The sequence below is a fragment of the Cebidichthys violaceus genome, unplaced genomic scaffold (genome assembly GCF_023349555.1).
Source record: "Cebidichthys violaceus isolate CVI_PGR_0920_01 unplaced genomic scaffold, fCebVio1.0.p SCAF_3, whole genome shotgun sequence".
Taxonomy (NCBI): Eukaryota; Metazoa; Chordata; class Actinopteri; order Perciformes; family Stichaeidae; genus Cebidichthys; species Cebidichthys violaceus.
In genome coordinates, this window is record NW_027176483.1 from 16933551 (window position 1) to 16953515 (window position 19965).

General features: G+C 44.7%; 1 protein-coding gene across 1 annotated transcript in view; it reads left to right on the plus strand.

Annotated features, from left to right (window-relative positions):
* Positions 1-318: 318 nt before the first annotated feature.
* The window catches only part of tmtc2b (transmembrane O-mannosyltransferase targeting cadherins 2b), an 85690-nt gene continuing 66043 nt past the window's right edge, over positions 319-19965 (plus strand). Inside the window, exon 1 of the mRNA XM_068723766.1 lies at positions 319-775. Coding sequence (XP_068579867.1) covers positions 693-775 — 83 coding nt within the window. The 5' untranslated portion in view covers positions 319-692. The remainder of the gene's footprint in view (positions 776-19965) is intronic.

The following is a 19965-nucleotide window of genomic DNA, read 5'->3' on the forward strand; positions in this document are numbered from 1 at the left end:
TTGAAAAAATACATGCTGTCATTGCATGCAACGTGGGCAAGTACCACTCTCTTTATTCTTAATTTTGTGTCCAAAAAAAAAGGCTCCATGTTATTCATGTTAAAGCTTACAGTGAGCAGAACACTTCCTCATATATCATTTCTGATATGCACTTATATACGGTCTATTATTGCGCGTGAACGATAACGCTAATCAGCGAGCTTTATTTTGGAAAGCCTAACCGGAATTCGTATGTGACGTTGCGGCTGACTTGAGAGCGGTCCGTCCAGCATCGGCCGCCGAGCATCAGAGCGCTGATCCTCTGCTCTGTGTCGGGGAGGCGTGCAGCAGACGCTGTCAAGAGATCCACTGAACGCGCTGCTCGTATTTTATTTCCTGCCCAACTCTCAGCCGGAGATATATAAAGCTCTCCAGCTCGGCCCCAACATGGGTTAGAGGGAAAGCGACCTATGGATTAGCCACTTTGTGCACTTCGCCGAGGATGATGGGGGGGGGGAAAGAGACTTGTTTTCGCTGAGACATCCTGACAAAGACGCAGACTGAGAGGGAACACAGATCGGGATTTCGCTGCTCCTCTCTGTCTCGCTTTGCATCTTTGTCTTCTTTTGATTTTCCTGTTTTTGCATTTTTTTGTAATTTTATTTCATTTTATTTATTTCATTTTTTTTCCCGCGTGTGTGCGAGGCAGAGCAATGTTTGCAGAATTGCTGTGCGGCGCCGTGGCTCTGGTCCTGTATGTCAACACTCTGGACGCCGATTTCTGCTACGATGACAGGTACTTTGGGTGAATGAATGAATGACGTGCCGCTAACCTCTCCTGTCTCCGCTGCTCTCCTCTCCTGTACCTTTTTCATCGATTCTGGATATGAATGAAGGGGCTTCATTCATCATGTTTGCAATAACTCCGAATGAGCAGTAGGCTATGTCACTGCAGCAGCAGCAGCAGCACTGGCAGTTGACCCGTGTGAGCTTTTTCATTAACACGAGCAGTCTGCCCTCAGGAAAGTATCACTTCATCAATAGAGTGTGGTGCTTTACCCATCTGTAGTAGCTACAGTGTGTACGGAACTTTTAAATCAGTGTAGCATTCCAACAGACACGTGTGTGTGTGTGTGTTTAGGGATCATGATCATACAGTATTCCCCCCCCCCCCCGTCATATCCCTGCAGCAGCTATCTTTCTAGGATGAACACGGTGAAACCGGGACTAAACAGGCAGTGTGCTCGGATGACTCAGTGCAAAGTGTTGCAGTCTCCAGAGTCTGGACTTGCTCTTAAGTCTTGAGTTGTGCTGAAGAAATAATTGATCTCAGGAGGACAACTGTGTCTCCTCACACCCCGGCAGCAGAATCCCCCCCCTGAAAACAGATCCGACTGTGCAGCCTTACTGAAACTTTGAGCAAAGTATCTTTTTTTAATCTTTTATATTGAATTTATCTAGGAGTTAGTCGTCACCCTGCACTCGGGAACCATCAGTTGGAGGAGGCGAGCGCGGTGCTCTGTTCAATGCGGAGTAATGCATTACTCATAGCTGGCCATTTGGTATTTGACGGCTGAATGGTTGTCGGTGCCTCAGGCTCATTTGTGCAGCATCCACGCTCGCATGTAGGTCAGAGGCACCGTCGTAGTCCTGCCCCCCCCCCATGCTGCGTCTTGCTGTCGTACATGTTTGTTCATAATGAGCTCACGTTTATAGATATCAGGAGTGAGTAGACCTCTTCTCATTAGAACATTGTGCAGTTTGTGATCTTATGTATGTGCCTTGCCCCCCCCTTCCCCCCCCCCCCCCCCCCCCCCCCCCCTATGTTTGTGTCTGTAAAACAGGTGCAGCTTTTCAAAGCGCACCCAGAGGATACATCTCAGTGAACCAGCACTACGTTAACACCCTCCACATCAGCCGGTGGTGCATTTCCTTTACAGCTTAGCTCTGTACATGGAACACTTCCTGCTCAGCACGTCCCCCAAAGGCCTCTTTAAAACTTATTTCACTGAAAGTCTGATACTTTTCTTGTGTTAAAGTCGCTTTTGTGTCTTTGCACTTTGTGTTATGGTCAGGTGGTTCAGGGGCAAAGAGGGATGGTGTTCCGTGTCCATAAAGCTGTCAGGGAGTGGCCGTGCTGTGCAGAGGTGAGAGGTCACCTACCGCCGCCGCCGCTGTCAGCCGCTGTGTGGCTGCTGGAGAGCCTCGAGCCTCCGAGCTTTAATGCAAGACAGAAAGCCTAACCCTGAATTCTGTGAAGAGATGTTAAAACATAGTGTTATTTATTACCGCTTGACTTTTTTTTTGGCCCAAGTCACTGCAGGCTTCCTATGAAACAGATGAGTCCTCCAGTCCAGGCTCTCTGACGTGTTCCGTCCCTGACATGCTTTTTCATTGAGGCCTATATATCTCGTCCGGCGTTATCTGTTTTTAACACCATGTGTTTGGTTCGGGCTTGCAATTAGCAGCCGTCTCCTGTCCCCTTGGGCTCCACTGAGGGAGGGAGGGAGGTTTGCGACAGCGATAATATTGCGAGGGGGGGGGGGGAGCAGCCCTGGACACACAGACTGATCTAACTTGCTAATGCTGCGTTCTCGTGTAGGAAATGCTGAATGTGTGAGAGACGATAAATCAAACCGCACGCTTGCCATCACCCCGACGCCCTGCAGCTCGTATCGGCGGGATTTATTTTAACTGCGAGTCCGGCGGTAATTTATGGATTGTTCAGATAATGTTTTTCAAAGGACGTCAGTATTACAGAATGTAAAGGCCTCTAGCTCCAAAATAACGCCCGGTGGTTGATGTTTTCTTCGTTGTGCATTTAAAAGTGAAAGTAAACTCCTCTTTTGGAGTGTTCGTGATGAATAGCTGCAGAAGTGTTAAATATGGATGTTTTGTCTCAGTGCAACATTGATTCTTCTCTGTGAGAAGACAGATTGTGCTACTTTTTTCTTTTTGCTCCTGGCTGTGAAACCAATGCTTTGACTTAACTCGGCGAGTGATTAAAAGTTAGGATCCAGAATTGTGGAGTGTGTGTGTGTGTGTGTGTGTGTGTGTGTGTGTGTGTGTGTGTGTGTGTGTGTGTGTGTGTGTGTGTGTGTGTGTGTGTGTGTGTGTGTGTTTGTTTGGGTGCGTGTAAAATGACTAAGAGCCACAGAGCCTCAGAAGAGACATCTGAGGATTTTTGCCATCGATTGGCTGGTAGTCTCGAACGGCGGCGGAATACGTAATGTCTCCTTCTCTTTGTGTATTCTTCTCATGGTGAAAGGAGTGTTTGAGAAACATAAAACTGTTAAGGGCTTCTTATCACTGACTCGGCTGGTCACACATTCATTTGAGCAAACAGTCGGCCACGAGGAGGTCACAGTTAAAGGTAATTAAAGTTTACGTGTGTTACAAGAAATGCCCTCCAAGCTGTTAAAAAAAAAAAAAAAGAAAAAGAAATCTCATGTGTGACAGTTTCTTGACCCTGCAGCCTGCGCTTGGAAAATGGGAATCATACGTCACGCAGTTCATATCTCTGCAGCTATATAATCCACAGTTAGGGCCGAGTGAAGGAATGGGAGAGCCCAGATGAATGTCAGAGGAGAAATACTGCCGCAATAGTGTGTGACTGGTCGTGAGCCTGCACACCTGCGGCACAACAGCGAAAAACCTCGGTGAAGGCATCGGGCCGTTATTTGCTTGATTGCAGGTGGCGGAATTTATGTCGCAGCCCTTTTAGAGTTTAATGGTGAAGCTTCCTGTGCCTCAGGTTAACCAAGGGGAACAAGGAACGAGTAGTGAAGTAAAAAAAAAAAAAAAAAAAAAAAAAAAAAGGCCACTTTTTCCATTGAACAGCAGAAAACATTGAGCTGTTTTCAAGGTATCTTTCAGCCTACACACACACACACACACACACACACACACACACACCGGCTCTATGGATTATCGTTCCCTGTCAGGAGCTTTGACGGATGTGGTGAACTGCGCCCCGCCCCGCTGTGATGTCTTCAGGTTTCAACTGTGTGAGGATGTGTGAAGGTTGCGGAGGGTCGCGCCGAAGGACGCAGCCTCCCTGGCCATGGGCGATGATTTATAATGCTCTGACAGTCGGTGAGAAGGCGAGCTGCCGCTTCTGCTCCGTGCCCCGAGAGCTTTATTTAGAGAAGTCGTGAATCGGGGGCACAACCGAACGCTTCGCGCTGATGCGGTTTGATGTGAGCTTCGAGTCGATGACTGCAAAGAAGCCACACAGCGCTCTGGGAAGTGACTCATGTTGCTTTAATGATCTACCAACCGGGTTATGGAAAAAAAAACAACAGTAGGGGATCTTTATTAATGTATTTTTGGTACTTTTTTTCCCATTTTTTTCCATTTCTGCTTCTTTTTATTCCATATTCTATCATAGCGGTTTCCTCAAAGATGCGCACACAAACAAAAGTAGGCCGGATACTTAAACTTATAAGAAGGTCTTTGCAGGATCTTCCTATAGGGCTCTGTGTGGTCCTGCCGGCCAGTTGACCTACCTGGTCTTGACGTGGACTGTGCCCATGGCCGCCTCCTCCTCCTCCTCCTCCTCCTCCTCCTCCTCCTTGGCGCTGTGTGTCAGTGCACTGATCTGGAACCCTTCTCTCGTGGCCTATACTGTAGGATGGGCTGTCTGCGGTCATGTTGAGGGCCCAAGGGCGGCAACCCAGCAGTTTGAGTATCTCCGCTTTTTTCCCCCCTCCCATTCAGGCTCTCTCTGTCTGCTCCCTGTAATTACCGTCCTGCCTGCAGAGAGGGACTCACGGCATGGTTTGGTAGACGTAGCTGCTCCGCTCTCTCCCCCTCTCTCTCCCTCTCCCTCTCCCTCCCAAAACCTTTTAGTCCTCCAGCTCCCATCATCCAGCGACTGCCTCCAGATGGTCCCGTTTGGTAAGCAGTTCAGGGTTTTTCTCCCTTCTGCAGTTTGACGGGGACGGTTTTGAAATGGATTCAAATGGAGGATGTCGTGTTTGCTTGTAGTTGCCAGGGTGCACACATCAAAGTGCCCAACGACACAGACGGTGCGTTACGGAGCCAGTGAAGAGGGCCTCATGGCAAAATCACATGCAGCCATATTGTCGGATGTCAAAGGAGCAATGAGTAGTATGAAAGGGGTCACTCATAATAGACGAAGAAGAAACTACGGAGAATTCGCTTTTTTATCATCTTTCACCTAATTGGTTTTTAGACCAGCATGGTTCACGCTCACCTCTCTCATAGCGTTTTTAGGCCACAACAAGTAGGTGTTTTCAGTGAAGTACCCACTGTACACTACCTTCCCTGCACCAAACGCCTACTACTCCAATGAATGCTAGTGTCGCTCTGTATCTGCTTAATGTGTTAACAAGTTAGCCTTAGCAACTAATAAGGCGATACTGTAGCTAGTGTTTGATAGCTTGTTTCTGCACGCAAGCGGCTAATTGAATCAAGGTCCGCGGATTAATTTAATATTAATTATCAAATACAAATGCCAACAAATTATGAAAATGACTGATGACCAGTGTGGTGGTAGTGGCTATTTTTAAAGTGCAATGGATTTGTTGTCTTGAGGAGGAAACTTTGGAGTTCCTGCATTTCCTTCCCTTAAATCACCCGGGAGTACGATCTGTTGGCAGGAGAGGAAGGAGTCTGATAGAGTCTGTCAGATGAGGGGGAAGACGGGGTTTGTGGAATTCCAAACACCCAAATTCCATTCGCCAACTTTAGACTGTTCACATACCAGGCACACTAGTAGATTTAAAAAGTTCTTTTCATCCCAGTTCCTTTTTAATTTTTCTCTCAATATGATTAAATGTCACAGAAACAATAACTAATCTCCGGCCATCCAGTCATTCACAGAAATGGATTCATCTCTTTTAATGTGCCGCCACTGTGACCATCTTTAGTTTAGCTCCAGCAGCCCGGAAAGATCGGCTCAGTGTCTAACCACAGACGGATCGGATCTTCTTTTTTCCTAAGCTCTCATCCTCCAACAGACAGCCGATGAGGGTAGAAATTGTTATTTTCACCCTTGCCACCAATGCAAGATAAGCTGTCCTGGCAGAATTTCATTTGTTTCTAAAAATACCATTAATGAGGGGTTCTGATATGTTTGTGAGTCGCTTCCCTTGCCCCCAAAACCCTACAGAATTACTTAAGCATCTGAGTCTTGGGTAGAGCGAGTTCATATTTAGGTCAATAGGAAACAGCTGACTAGATATGATGCTCCCTTTTCTCCCTCACTGTCATCAGACCCAGAATAGGGCTTCATTAAACTATATCTTAGTTGTTGAATTTTCCTTCATAAAGTTCATTAAAATGCTGGCCTTTTTGTACTGCGTTCCTTGTGGTGTGGCCAAAAAAGGAAAAGTACCTGCAAATTTGGAAAATGTGCAATAGCGATTCAATTTGAGAAAGTGTTTTATTGGTGCACTTCTAACAGGTAAAAACGTGTGGAAACACACGCATTGCAGCAGAACACTGAAATCCTGTTGCCTGACTGTGGACTTCCTTTTCCCCACCTTTACCTTTCCGTTCTGGGTCGCCACAGGTTTCTCAGTGATTGTCAAAACAGTGAAATTAGCTCCTCAGACTGCTGTGGGGCCGCAGCCTCCACTGTGTGAGTATTGGCGGGTGTGACTTTCTCCTTCCAGCACCTCTCTCTATGTCAAGGCTTGAACTTTTTCTTCTTTTTTTTATTTTTTTTTATTTATTTTTTTTATACAAGAAACTGAAAAAATATGTTGGTTTGCAATGCTTGCAATATTTTGTATCACATTCTGTGATTCAGCTGGGCCAATATCTTGGCAATTATATAGCTGCTGTACAGAAATGCTTGAGATACGTTTAAATAAACAATAAGAAAGACGAGGGCGGGATCTTATAGTAATGGAACACAAAGCAGGTGCTTCTGATGCGGAGGCATAATACTGTCCCTAAAGGGAATAGAGACACCAAAGAGCACTGAAGCTACACCGAAGTAGAGCAATTATAATCTTTATGATCACGATTACATGATGAAACAAGGCTAATGCATATTCATCCATACTAACGACACTTTTACTCTAACAAGGTTATTAGCCTCGCTAGCAGCATGGCTCTACGGCAGGTTCAGTAGGTCAGTTCAGCACTTTAGTCCAGACACGCCCACCGATGGATTTCCATTAAGCTTTGTACAGACATTCATGGTCCCCATAGGATGAATACTACTTGCTTTGACTTTTCCTCTAATGTCATTATCAGGTAAAAATGGAACTTTTGCCAATGGTTTGGTTTATGGCCAAATACCTGCAGAAATAATGATATTACCAACACCTGAAAACTGTAAAGTGCCCCCATTTGGTCACGATTTTGATGATAAATAAGTTATGTTGTGCATTTAAGTAAAAAAGAAATCTGTCAGGCTAACAGGAAAACTCTTAACAAATCTGCCAAACCTTTTCACAGGGTTCAATTCCAAGTTCAAAAGCCCTCATCCATAAATCGTGAGAAGAGTGAATTTGTGTTGGTAAATGAAAGTTCCTGATCATTAATGTTATTAGTAGGCTTCAGTTACCAGGTGGTTAAAAGGTTTAGCAAAATCTGCAAATACATTTGGTGACTTTAATAAAATCTCCTGGGCCCCTCCAGTGGGTCCTGACCCAGTCTTTGGGAATGACTGATATGGTTTATATACACTAGGCTGCAACTGAAAGACACGTTTTAAACAACTGCATTCAAATCTGATTAGCGTGTGAACAGAAGCAGGTTGAACAAAGTAGCACCACTAAGCCGCAGTTCAAGTTTTTCACCTCGTCACAGTAATCCTGAATGAGACTTTACAAAAGTAAACACACCACCGGACACCCATAATCTCCAGGTCCAGAGGATTTCTAGACTCTTTGACTACTGGCAGTTGATTGAAACTGAATATGTGCTGAATCTCTCCGCTGATTGCCCGCTTCGGCTGATTGTCATTTGTGATACTCCGCTGCGTAGGTCACTTTTCTCACTGTGGGATTGAGAGCTGCTTCATGGTTTTATGAAAGCCCTCGCTGTGCTCCAGCCTGGCCAAGGCAAGCTGCTTCAAAGCTGCATTAATCAGGCTCTAATGCTTTATAATCACCCGACTGGTATGCGGTGGGATGAGAAATGTAGCCATATGTAGATGTCGGGTTGGCTGCCTGGTGGTGGATTGAAGCATTAGAGATTGTCTTCGCTGCCCTGCACAAGACGTTGACCTTAGTCCTATTTGGTATTCTCAGTGCTGCTTGCCTGGCCATTTAATTAAAAGCCAGCAGATTATCTCTTCTAATACATCATGCGGTTATAGCAGCACACGCACATACAGTATAAAGCACACAGACAGACAGACAGACAGGACAATAATCGCCTTAAAATGGGAATGATGTTTAATACCGGACTGAATCAACCAATAAGAAAATCCCTCACATGGTCAGTATTGCGTGGCAGACGTTCAACACAGCTACTCAATAATTTGAGAAAGGCGTTTGAAGCTGCCAAGGAACGCACCAAGTCAAAATGATGGATCAAATGTGCCGTTGGACCAACCGAACGAGATTAGTGGGATTTAGAATCAAATAACATGATGCATCTGGTGTGTGAAAACAATGTTTTGATCGTGTGCGATGATGGGTAAATGCTCGCTGTAGGTTATGCTCCCATCATTAGACGTGGGTCTCAAATGATTTGACTCTGCCAGGCTAAATTCTTAATGGGTCTAGACAAGGGTTTGGATTTCGAGGGCTAATGCTGGCTGATGGCTCTTAAGCCATGGCCATTCTCAGGCTCTTGGCCCTCTTCATATTAATGGGATTAACAGGACTGTGGATGAGAGGGGGCACGACGTGTAAGCAGAGAACCCCAAGCCACTAGAAACAAAAACTCTCCTGTCCCCCATATCCAACAGGGATGCTATAGTTCCCCCTTTTCAGTAAGGAAGAGGAGAAGACTACCCCTCTTCCCCGGGCCTCTCCATCTCGGTGGCCTTATTCTCTGACAAGGAGCACTGGCTCGTTTCGATAGGGTTATGACACAAGTTGGCCAGTTCGGGGGCAATGCCTTTGTCCATTGTGAGAAGAAGGGGGGCTGTGTGGTCCCTCTGTTCTCCCTGGACCCAATGAAGGGGGCCATTTGTCCCTAAATAGAGGGGAATTAAGCCCTGGTTGTGTTGCTCTGTTGTTTATGAAGGACAAAGAAGCAAGACCTCAGTGTTCCCTGTTTGGACAGGGAGACGAAAACTGCTTACAAACCAAACCTGTCAGAACCAATCGGGTGAACTCATTACGGTCGTACGCGCTCTGGTTGGGGTTTTTCAAGTGGCAAGACAGAAGACAGCGGGCAAAGGATTCCCAGTTGGTGAGCTAAACAGAGGCTTCTTTGTGTTATGAATATGCCAGCTCAACTTGTTAGCTTTGGGTGGCATGGATGGAAAGATGATGCGACGGTCCATGCACTTGGAGAAATGCGGCACAACAACTTTTAGGAGCTGGTTGTCCAGCTGGAAAGCAGCCATCAGCTTTTGTTTGCCAAAGCTGCCAGAATGGTTGCCATATTTAATTTAGGATTGGAGTAATTAAATTGCTTTTTAATTAAACGCCATATTTTAATCATGAAAAAGTGAAATCAAGAATGCTTAAACCTATTTTACGTAACCCCAAAACCACTTGTTGGTGCTCTCACTGTGAATGGTTTTGGTGTTTTGGAGAACGGATTTAACGGTTGTGAAGCTTTTGTGAAAAAGCTGACTTGCCGCATTCATATTCATAAGCACGGTCGTGCACTGCTGCCTCTCAGTATTTGAGGTTGTTTCTCTTTCATTCAGCTGCTGACAGTACTGGCTTATGGGTTAAATCAGTGCAACAGCAGCACTCACTCGCCTCTTTGGAAAATTCCCCACAGAGGGCTTTTGAGACTGTCCTCCCAAGAAGAATGACAGAAAAACTTGTTTCAGCAAGTTCCCCCTTAACCTTAACCATATTTTTTTTTATTGTAACATGACAACGAAGCTCCCCTAACCGTAGTTTTTGTGCCAAATCCTTCAACCATGATTTTTTTTTTTCATGCTGTCCTGCTGATATTGGGCATCACATCAGAAAACGACACAACTATGTGTCTTACTAAAGGACAGTTACACACAACGTATTTCGTTGCTTCATTTGGAGGACTTATTTGGACTTTATTTACCAAAGTAGCAGTGGCACCCAAACCAAATGGCTAAACGTGGCATTCGTTCAAAAAAACGTACAACTCAGTCTTGTAGCGCTGTATAGCGGGCCATCACTGAATATACAGTGTGTTGTGCTACATCTTCTATTAATTTGACAATATCATCTGGTAGGACTTTTTCCTCTTTCTTCTGAGGTTCAGGTTCAATCCTTAAAGGACACAAGTGTTGGAATGTCTCTGACTTGTGTTATTATTGTGGTTAAAGCGGTTTTCAAGTATGATTACAGTATCTGGTGTTTCCTAAGTGTGGTAAGTGAGTCAAATGCAGCACAGAAGGGCCTGTGGTCTGCACAGTTTAGCCACTGTGGCTAACCTGTTGCTCCCCTCAGGCTTGTAACACCAGGACACAAGAAGACTTGTGCCCCTTGTGGCCTTTATTCTGATGCAGAGTGCTCTCTCAAGTCACCGAGTTGATGTGTCTTTAGAGAGGGAACAATATTGTACACTTCAGATGAGAGAAACAGGTGTGTTGTAGTACAGTTGTCTTTATTTGTGGACTTGTGAACAGAGCGAACTGGAAGACTGAAATCTTGTGGACCCCAACGGTCCCAGCTATAGGACACGCCTCCTCCCTCTCTCCCCCCTCACTTCCTACCTCTGACCAGACCACAGCAACGGAGGAAGCACATCTTTTTCACAAGCTGCCTCTAATTGATACTGTCGAGCCCTGGGAACCCAGTGTGTGGTTTTAATACTTTGCAAAATGCGTGCAAAGCACAACAGCCTGCAGTATGCCACCCTCTGGGACACCACAGGTTATTTACAACCAGACGACCGGTCTGGCCCAGGTCTTCGCATAGTTTCATTTAAGTAAGTTTAAAAAACAAAAATACCCACCGCACTTGGATGTGACCCTTGCCAAGCCTTTCATCAAATAGCTACACTGAGAGAGGGTAAGAGTTGAATCCAATCCAGAGCTGTAATTTCAGCCTTAGGGGGCTTTTCACTAAATGGCTGTGTGGGTTATGAACGATTGAAACCAGTTCTATCTGTAGGTTAAGTTCCTACTGTTGGTGCTGACTTTATGCTGCTGTCTCCGTTAGTACTTTTGCGTTTCCTTACCAGCTACACCTGCAGAGCTCTTAATATCAAATGATTTTACTTCTAGTTAGTGATGCAGAAGTAAGGGCCATATATTTTGTTAGTGTTTTGATACATTCATGTGGCTTTACCAAATTCAATCAAATGGGGTGTAAATTCACTAGTTCTAATGTAGCTTTTCATGGCTCGGTGAGACAGACGTGTCTGACATCTCTCCAGATGGAGAACAGCTTGTGTTGTATTGTGTTTCACAGACGGAGCCAAATCTCCCGTTCGCTCTCTTTCTCCCTCTCTCTCTCTCTCTCTCTCTCTCTCTGTCTCTCTCTCTCTCTCTCTCTCTCTCTGTCTCTGTCTCTGTCTCTCTCTCTCTCTCTCTCTCTCTCTCTCTCTCTCTGTCTCTCTGTCTCTCTCTCTCTCCGTCACCATGAATAAAATCACGCTGGCGACAGATTGATGGAATCATGACGGTTTACAGGGTTGATTTCATGGTTTATTTTGGCTGAGCGCTGACCCTCAGTATCTCTGGCCGAGGTGTTTCCCCTCATCTTTGACCTTCTGGATGTTTTGCCGAGGGAGGTCTTCCTCTATGGCTGGAGATGGACACACACAATTGGAGTTTATTTTTGATCCGAGGAGGAAGTTTGGATTAGGAGAAAAGTGTGCGCAACTGTTTTCCCGTTACCAACCGCTGAGGTTTGAGGATCTGGAGAGAAGCACTCAGACAGAATAACGAGTCTCCTTTAAGGCGCTCTCAAGAAAAATACATTTATAATCTGAGAGGGATTGAGGTTTTGCAACAAAAAAAGAGAAAAGAGCAGAGCTGGCAAGAACGAATGACTGATGGAGCATTATGGAATTAGATGGAAGGTCTGATCCTCGATTGTTTAAGTGTGACTGTGAAGGCCTCGGGGCTGATCTCTTTCATTCTGCGGTGAGCACGTGTTGTCCTGACTGTGAACTCCGGACGCTTTTGGGGTCTTACAGCATCTACCTGATGAGATGTTAAGGGGGCTCAAAACCACACCGGGTCCCCCAGGCGGCCCGTCCAAACGTGTCCGGCCTGTAGTAGACGCATATCTCCGTATCACATGGTGGAAACATCAGCGGCTGCTTTAATTACATAGCAGTTCAAGGGAAATCCGTCCACGGCCTTGCTGGCTCACAAGCTTTGTTTTCATACGTGTGAGTGACTGCCGGGTTCCCCGATGAAGACCCTAACCTTCAGACACAAGAGGCTCACGACTGTTCAAACAAGCTGTCACTCAAGCCTGCTTTTTCAGCCAAAACAGTGTTGGGCTTAGCAAGTGTCTTAGCCTCATGCTCAGGCTTAATGTTTTATTTTATGAAAACAAGCACCATTATTTTGGAAAAAAGACGCCGTGAGGAGAATGACACTTTTTTTCCCCCAAGAAACATCTAGAGGCGGGTCGATTTCTGTGTATGAAGGGGTGAAATGACGTTAGCCTGCTGGCGGATTTCCATTGCTTGTGTAAAGAAAAAGATCAGCACTATAAACCCAAGATTAAAGGACTTGCTCTCCCTGCCTCCGCTTCTCCTTTAGCGCTACCCAGTCTGAAACATTTGCTAACGCAGTGCGCCCATCACTCCACCTGATTGATGGAGCTGATGGCTCTCCCCCACGGCAGCCGACGCAGAGCAGAGCAGGCCTGGGTAGGGGGGGGGCTGCCATGTGGGCTCCTACGGTCCCCGGGGACCCGGCCCTTTTGTTGGGAGACGATGGACCTTGATTGCCGCTGTGATTATGGCACCTCCTAAACCACATGTCCCACAGCTCATATTCTCATTCTCCCCAGTAGCTAGCAAACTAACACCGGCAGCTCATTCAGAGGTTATTGATTTCTAGCGATGGAACAATCCACCATCGTTTCCCCGTGAACACGCAGCTGGCTGGACCTTATTAGGTGAATAAGAATTTCATTAAGTTCTTCCTGCAGCTGTTGCAAAGCCCATTCATTCAATGAAATATGAATCAATACAGGGAAAAAAAAGAATGACTTGTGTGTCTATTGCCTGCAGCAGTTTCACAGCAGTATACATTTTTATGTAAAATATATTCTCTCTTGGGTTAAGTTTAGTATTGAGTCGTAGTAACGCGAGGAAGTAAAAAGCGTGCATGTGGCCAACGAGTACAGTTCAGATTTATGTGGGAGATTATGGTGCATCTCACACTCCACCGGTGGAGGCGTTTGGCTGTAAGTCATGTGGACGAGTGATGGATATGGGTTGTCACAATGAACAGATGAGTTGTCAGGACGCACGCTGGCATGTTTGCCTGCTCAATGAGCTTTTAATTTGCGGTAACAACATGACGTAAGCGTAGGAATGAAAATCTGACTAGGACATGTTTCTAAGATGCACCTGTTTTCCAGATGATCTGAGCTGCACACATTATGACTTTTTGGAAGAAAGGCACAGAAACGGTGTTTCGTGGGACTTTTCATGCAAAGTACAGACATTACAGAGGGAATGTTCAACAGAAGAGTGTTTTAGCTGCATTTGGGAGAAAGCTCTTTGGCACAAGGCATAAGTGAAATGATCCTTTTGTCTGTTGTGCCAGTGTTGTGAAACCCTTTGACTTATGTCAAGACAATTTGCAGTTGCACCCATGGCTACTTTATTAATATTTAACACACAAATGATCGCTCAGTTCTCAGTTTGGCTTTTGGTCACTAGTTTGCTGTCATTCAGCTATGCTTGGTCTCCACAACCTGCTCAACACAAGGCCTCCTGTAGTTAGTCAAAAGTCCGTTTTAGAAATGGAATTAATAATATTAAATGTAAAAATTTGAAATGATGTGTTGTAAAGCACTTCCTCAATCTTTCCGATTTGTGTCTTGAGAGTCTGCGTAATACCAAAGCCTAATAGTTTTACAATACACCGTCTGACAGAGTATATTGTTGGAAAGGACACTATTGTAGCTTTGCCATAAACACATAATCATCATTATGAATGATCTCATGGCAATTAGACCAGCTAAGCTCCCATCATGTCCAGCATCTGATCGACGGAGGCAATTGCTTAATGAAATATAGCTTATTACATCTTGGAAGCCATCGGTGGTCATGTTTTTCCCAGTGTTCAACCTAGCCGACATGTCTCCATTCAAATGTCCTTGATCATTATGAGCAGGGGAATCCTTGGCCTGGGAATGAATGGCAGTGAGTGGGAACCTGAGCAGAGCTGAAGAAGAGCCGCGGGTCTTTTTAACTGCTGGTTTTTATATGTGTCCTGCACAATAATCAAAAACAGACCCCCACACATAATACTGTTATTAGCAAAGTACCTTAAACAATTTAACAGATGGATACTGCATGGTTTTTCTCACCCAAACTGCTGCATCCTCAAAAAAAAGATTTAGAATGAATTAATTAATAAAACAGAGGATTCTCCCAAAAGCTTTAATTACTTGCAGATTTGTCTGATTTTGGAGGCTTTTCTGTGTAACCGTCAGTGGACTCCCAAGGGTGAGTCAGCTGCTGCAGACCATGCCTATAGTCTAAACCAGATTAAGGATTTAAACCTTTGAGTCCCCTGTCGAGAGGATGCTAAACGTGACTTAATTGAAGTCCATTCCTTTTCTTTCTGCATGCAAAAGTTAACATAATGGTTACTAGATGATTCATGACTGAACTGAAAGGTGTCAAAAGATGAAAAAAGAAGAACTTTGAAGGCGATGTGCATTTGATCTTGATCAGAGAATTCGTGAAAAAAAAAGAAGGAAGATTACTCAGATGAAAGTGCATCAAAACTGGTCAAACACCTTGATCTTATTTCAAACGTTGGTCAAAGAATCAACGTGTTGCAGATAAAACCCAGTTCTCCCCCGCGAGTGCGTGCACAATGTTTTCACCTCAGCACTTTTACACTTTCTGACAGCTCTAAACCTTGAAGCGAGAGGTCACTTGCATATTCATAAACCCTGTGCCGTTGACTTGACGTCTACCGGGATGCTCGTCTCTAAACATTCTCTCATGTCTGCAGATAATGCAGTGCGGTTGTTGCGTTGCTGAGGACAAACTGCTCTCTACTTATAAATGTATACATCCTGCTGCTGTACATTGTGCGCCATAATGAGTCCGGAGCTGTAGGTCTCGGCACACTAAGTAAACTCTGAATGACAAGGCCCTGATGTAAAATGTGGAGCAGCTAAGCGTTTTGACCTCGTTGATCCAATAAAGCCACTGTGATGCAAGTTTAGCTGTGTGCGGTGCAACCTTTGGCTGATCTAAGAGTCCCTCTCCCTGCCAGCTTTGTGCAGTAGCCAACATCAGCTTTACTGGAACAATGTTGAGCGGCCTTCCTCATTTTCTTGCACTTTTATTTCTTTTTAAGGAATACAAATGCTCTTTTGCTAAAGCCCTCATTAGCAAATACTCTGAAGGTCAACCACACGTTATTCCCAGAGAAATGAAATATGAAATAACACCTGATGCCTTACGGTGTTTACTGCAAATGATGCAGGATAATGAGGCAGTCCAGCAATGCCAAATCAACATGTACTGACTCTTATATAAATCATTCATAACTGGATCCTGTGCAATGGACAAACATCCTGGCATATCTCCAGCATCAGTCGACCAAAAGGCAGAAGTAAACACGGTTTCCTCATTCTGTATACGTCTGCTAGGATTGACAGCATGTACTTTCATTATTTTCAGCAGCTTCGGTTTGGGTTATTACCTCCATTGCGGATGTGTTTATGGCTGCTGGAGCTGTGTTTATTTGAGCAGGATTTAAGGCTGTTTATTTGGGACCAGCTTCTGCAGTGTACAGTAGGCCCAGTCAGATAATTGTGAGACTTATGAGCTGAATACAACACCAGCTCAGTGTTCAGCAGTGTTTACCTCAATAGTTTCGGTACAGCTAAAACATCTGCTACCTTTATGGAAAACCATGAGATGATTATGCCTGGTTCAGAATGAACAGAAAGTACCTGCTGATTTTTCCCTGAATGATCTCTGATTGTGAGGAACTGCAAGTGTGGCTGACTTAGTGCAGAGTAATTATCCTGCAGCTTTTTTAACCCAGCTTGCTCTGTAAAAAGATTGAAACTGAACAAATATATGTGCAATATCATGCATTTTTTTAAATAAAATTGCCCAAGGTGTTCTTCATGTTGCATTCCAAGCATCCACATTAATGCCTTACTTACTTTTGCATCCATTGAAGTCCTAAACATGATCCACATTATCTTTTTAAGCGTTTATAGTCGTATCCCTGATCCTTATGATATAATTAAGAATAAGGAAACCCTGTGGCACTCAGCCCTAAGTCCATTCTTTATTTCTGTAGACGTACATCTTAAAAAGTGGTCACAAATATACCCTTTTTATTTACCTCATTAAACAGCTGAGCATAGTTTCTAGTAAGTTACCTAAGCACGAGTAAATAGGGCTCTTTTTGATGACTACTTTCAGTCGAGGATTAATATGCATTTGTGCTGCTCTAGCGAGCGTCAACGCCAGCTGGACGATGTACGTGTAATTGAAACTAAACTACAGTGCCGAGTCGACACTAATGGTGATGATGGAACGTGTCACCCAGTGCAACGGTGTGGCTCATTTACGTGTTTTTAATAGCGTTTGGACAACGACAGCATTCTATGGCACAGAGAAGTAATCTATATCTGGCTTTGACTACACAGACAATACTTGTCTGCTGCATCAATTCATTATTGGTTTTGGTCTGTTGGTGGGATTTGGGAGAACAATATCGTTGCCTGCCTCGTTCTGAGATGAGATAATATGAACTGTAAAAAGTATTTTGGCAGCCAGCACTGGTGGAGTTCCATGGGTTTGAATGACTCAAACATAGAGCAGTATTGGCTGGTAGAACATTGTGTTTTGCCCAAAAACCAGAGGCCGGTGGTAACCAGCGTTAGACTGGTAATTGATTTGTTTCAGCCCCCCTACTGGCCTGCTGAAATGAGATGGCAAGTACAGTCCTGAGGCGTAGCTGCGTGGGGAGGGAGGGATGAGGGGGGGGGAAGAGGTCCATGACCCACAGGGAGATCAATACTACATGATGAGGCCATGGAAATGGTGCCGCAGCCTTTTGTTCTCATCCAGGCCTTGGCTATAAACCAACCATTTTGCCACACTACACTGATGTTATTAGAAAAAAACATATCTAAGTGACACAGGCCATTTGTTTTTACTGGCCATATGTTTGACCATGTGTGTTTTCCACGCTGCAGGCAGAGAATAATTCTTTTTAACTGCCTATCATTGTAAGCGATATCAAGGACATAAAATGCAATGTGAATCCCAGATAAAAGGCTCTTGGTATCCCATAGTCCCACTACAAAGGAATGGACACATCACTCACTTACTTATGCTGTGTTTCGTGTTTCAAATCCCACATTTGAAGACGTTGCAAAGATTAATAACCACAGTACTGCTCTTTTGGAAAAAGATGAGCTCACGTCTTTGGGATGTGCTTGATTGCAGCGTACGATGCCTGCCTGATGTGTGGGGGAAAATGGTCTCCATTAATCCCACCAAATACTGGCATTTGCTCGGGGCAAGGCCTAAATAATTTGTTGGTATAACATCAATAATGCAATCGGAGGACACTACTGCAGAGATGATGTGAGCCTGGTTCTTCTTCCTGGGTTGTGGATCTGACTTTGAAACCAGCTGTAGTGCTTCATCCATCTGTTTGCATTTACAGTATAGAGTCCATGCAGTGCAGCATTTGGCGGCATTGCCTTTCCCCAGCCAAAAGAGGGGATAGGTCAATTGCAAGTACACTTTTCGAGTCATAAAAATCCATATACAAGTATTTTTCTTTGGGGTTTAGACAGAATTCATCGCCCTCAGGAAAGACGGCTGAAGGGTTGGAGGGAATAATAGCTCACTTTGCACCTCGTAAAAAAAACCTGTGAGCGCACCTCGAGTGCTGCTGCTGCTGAAGGCCCCTTGCTGAAAGTCCCAAGCTTGTAGTCCTCAAAGCGGTCCCTGAGGATAATAGAAGTGATGGGGAGCGCAGTGGAGAGGAGAGGATGATATCTGCCTTCACACCACTGACGTATGTGTTTAGCCCTCTTCCCACCATCCCTCACCATAAACCACCAAGTGTCGCACAAGAATGACAGGGCATCATGAATACCTTCTTGGCTTCACTTTTTTTTTTTTTTTTTTGTAGTTGAGCAGCTTTTTATGCCCCCGCTGGCTCCTCTGGACGGCCACAGCTTCCAGTCGACACTCCAAAGTGCTGAAAGTGTGTTTCTTTGCCACAAGATGCAAGAGTCTGGCCTGAACCCTTGGCTGTTGAGCTGTGCTAAATGTGTGCACTATGTGGCGTTTTAACCCAGTTTGCGTGACTTGAATTTTTAATATCTGCTAAGCTCCAGGAATGCACTCTGTGGCGCTGGCATGGCAGAGAGCGGCAGGTCTCCATTGCATCCACTACTTTTGGGCAACGATAGGAGACTGAGCTGGAACTGAACCGCAGTGGATGAATTACAAGAGGATGAACGGACAGATATGTACCTGCTGTATTGGCCCTAGCTGTGCGGTCGGAGTCATTTTATTACACTGGCAGAAATAGTTGTCAGAGGACAATGGTCATATTGATTATCTGTGCTCTGATGAACAAAACCAAGAAATGACATTTGATTCTTTGTACTGAAACATAAAAGACCACAACTAGCACAGATGTGTGAGCTCTGATGGCAGTGGCTTGGTGTCATTGTAGTGAAGTAGTTTGCCTTCATTGCTACAATAATAAGTCATTTTATTGGTTAATTGATTGGCGAAAATGTTGAAAGCTAACCTTTTTAAACATAGAGTAATTTATTAAGCAACCAGACTAAGAGTCTACAGCCATGCTAGCAACTCTGTGAAGCTGTCATTAGCAGCAGTGCTATGAGCTGAATGCTAACTGCAGTGTGCTAACATGCTCACAGTGACAATGCTAATCATTTTATGATATTATTAATCTAAGTCACCTTAATCTCAGTCTAGCCTGTTAGCATGCTAGCGTTTGCTAACCAGCACCTTGTGCTGAGGCTGAAGGGCTATAGTTGTGCTTGTTTAATGGCAAAGGGTGGAAAGTTTGGGAGAACCACTAAAGTCTCAGCATTAATCCTCTAGGGACTTTGGATATTTGTAGCAGTTATCATTGCAACCCATCCAGTCATAGATCAGGGGAGCAGAAAAATCAGTTGTAGGAGTCATCCACTGGGGACCATGCATGTCTGTACAAAATGTCATAGCAACCCACTGATTTGTTATACTTCAGTCTGGACCAAAGTGGCAGACGACCAAGAAACATTGCCATCCATCGAGCCAAACCGCTATAGCGTGGCAAATAAAAGATTGTAATATTGTTAAGATGAATGTATTGCTCTGCAGCTGAGCCGTAAATAATCAAAAGCTAAAGGGGAGATGGACTAGGGTATGCAGTACGTAGCCAAAAATGTTTGACTGAACAGTAATTCTGGATTGTATTTGGCTCACTAGGTAGGAGTCTGAAATGAATCCTGACTCCCACTCTTAATTCACAGACTTCTTCTAGGTCAAACAGGGCGGTAAATCTCTCCTCTGAGAAGGCCCGTCCTCCTCTGAACTCTGTTATCTGGGATCCGACATGCTAGCAGGTTCTTGTAATTAAAGCCCGCTGCTTTGCTCACATCTGCATGCAGCTGTGTCTCACATGATCCGTCTTTGTCTCTCTTTCGCCTCAACACGTTTTGGCCTCCCTTG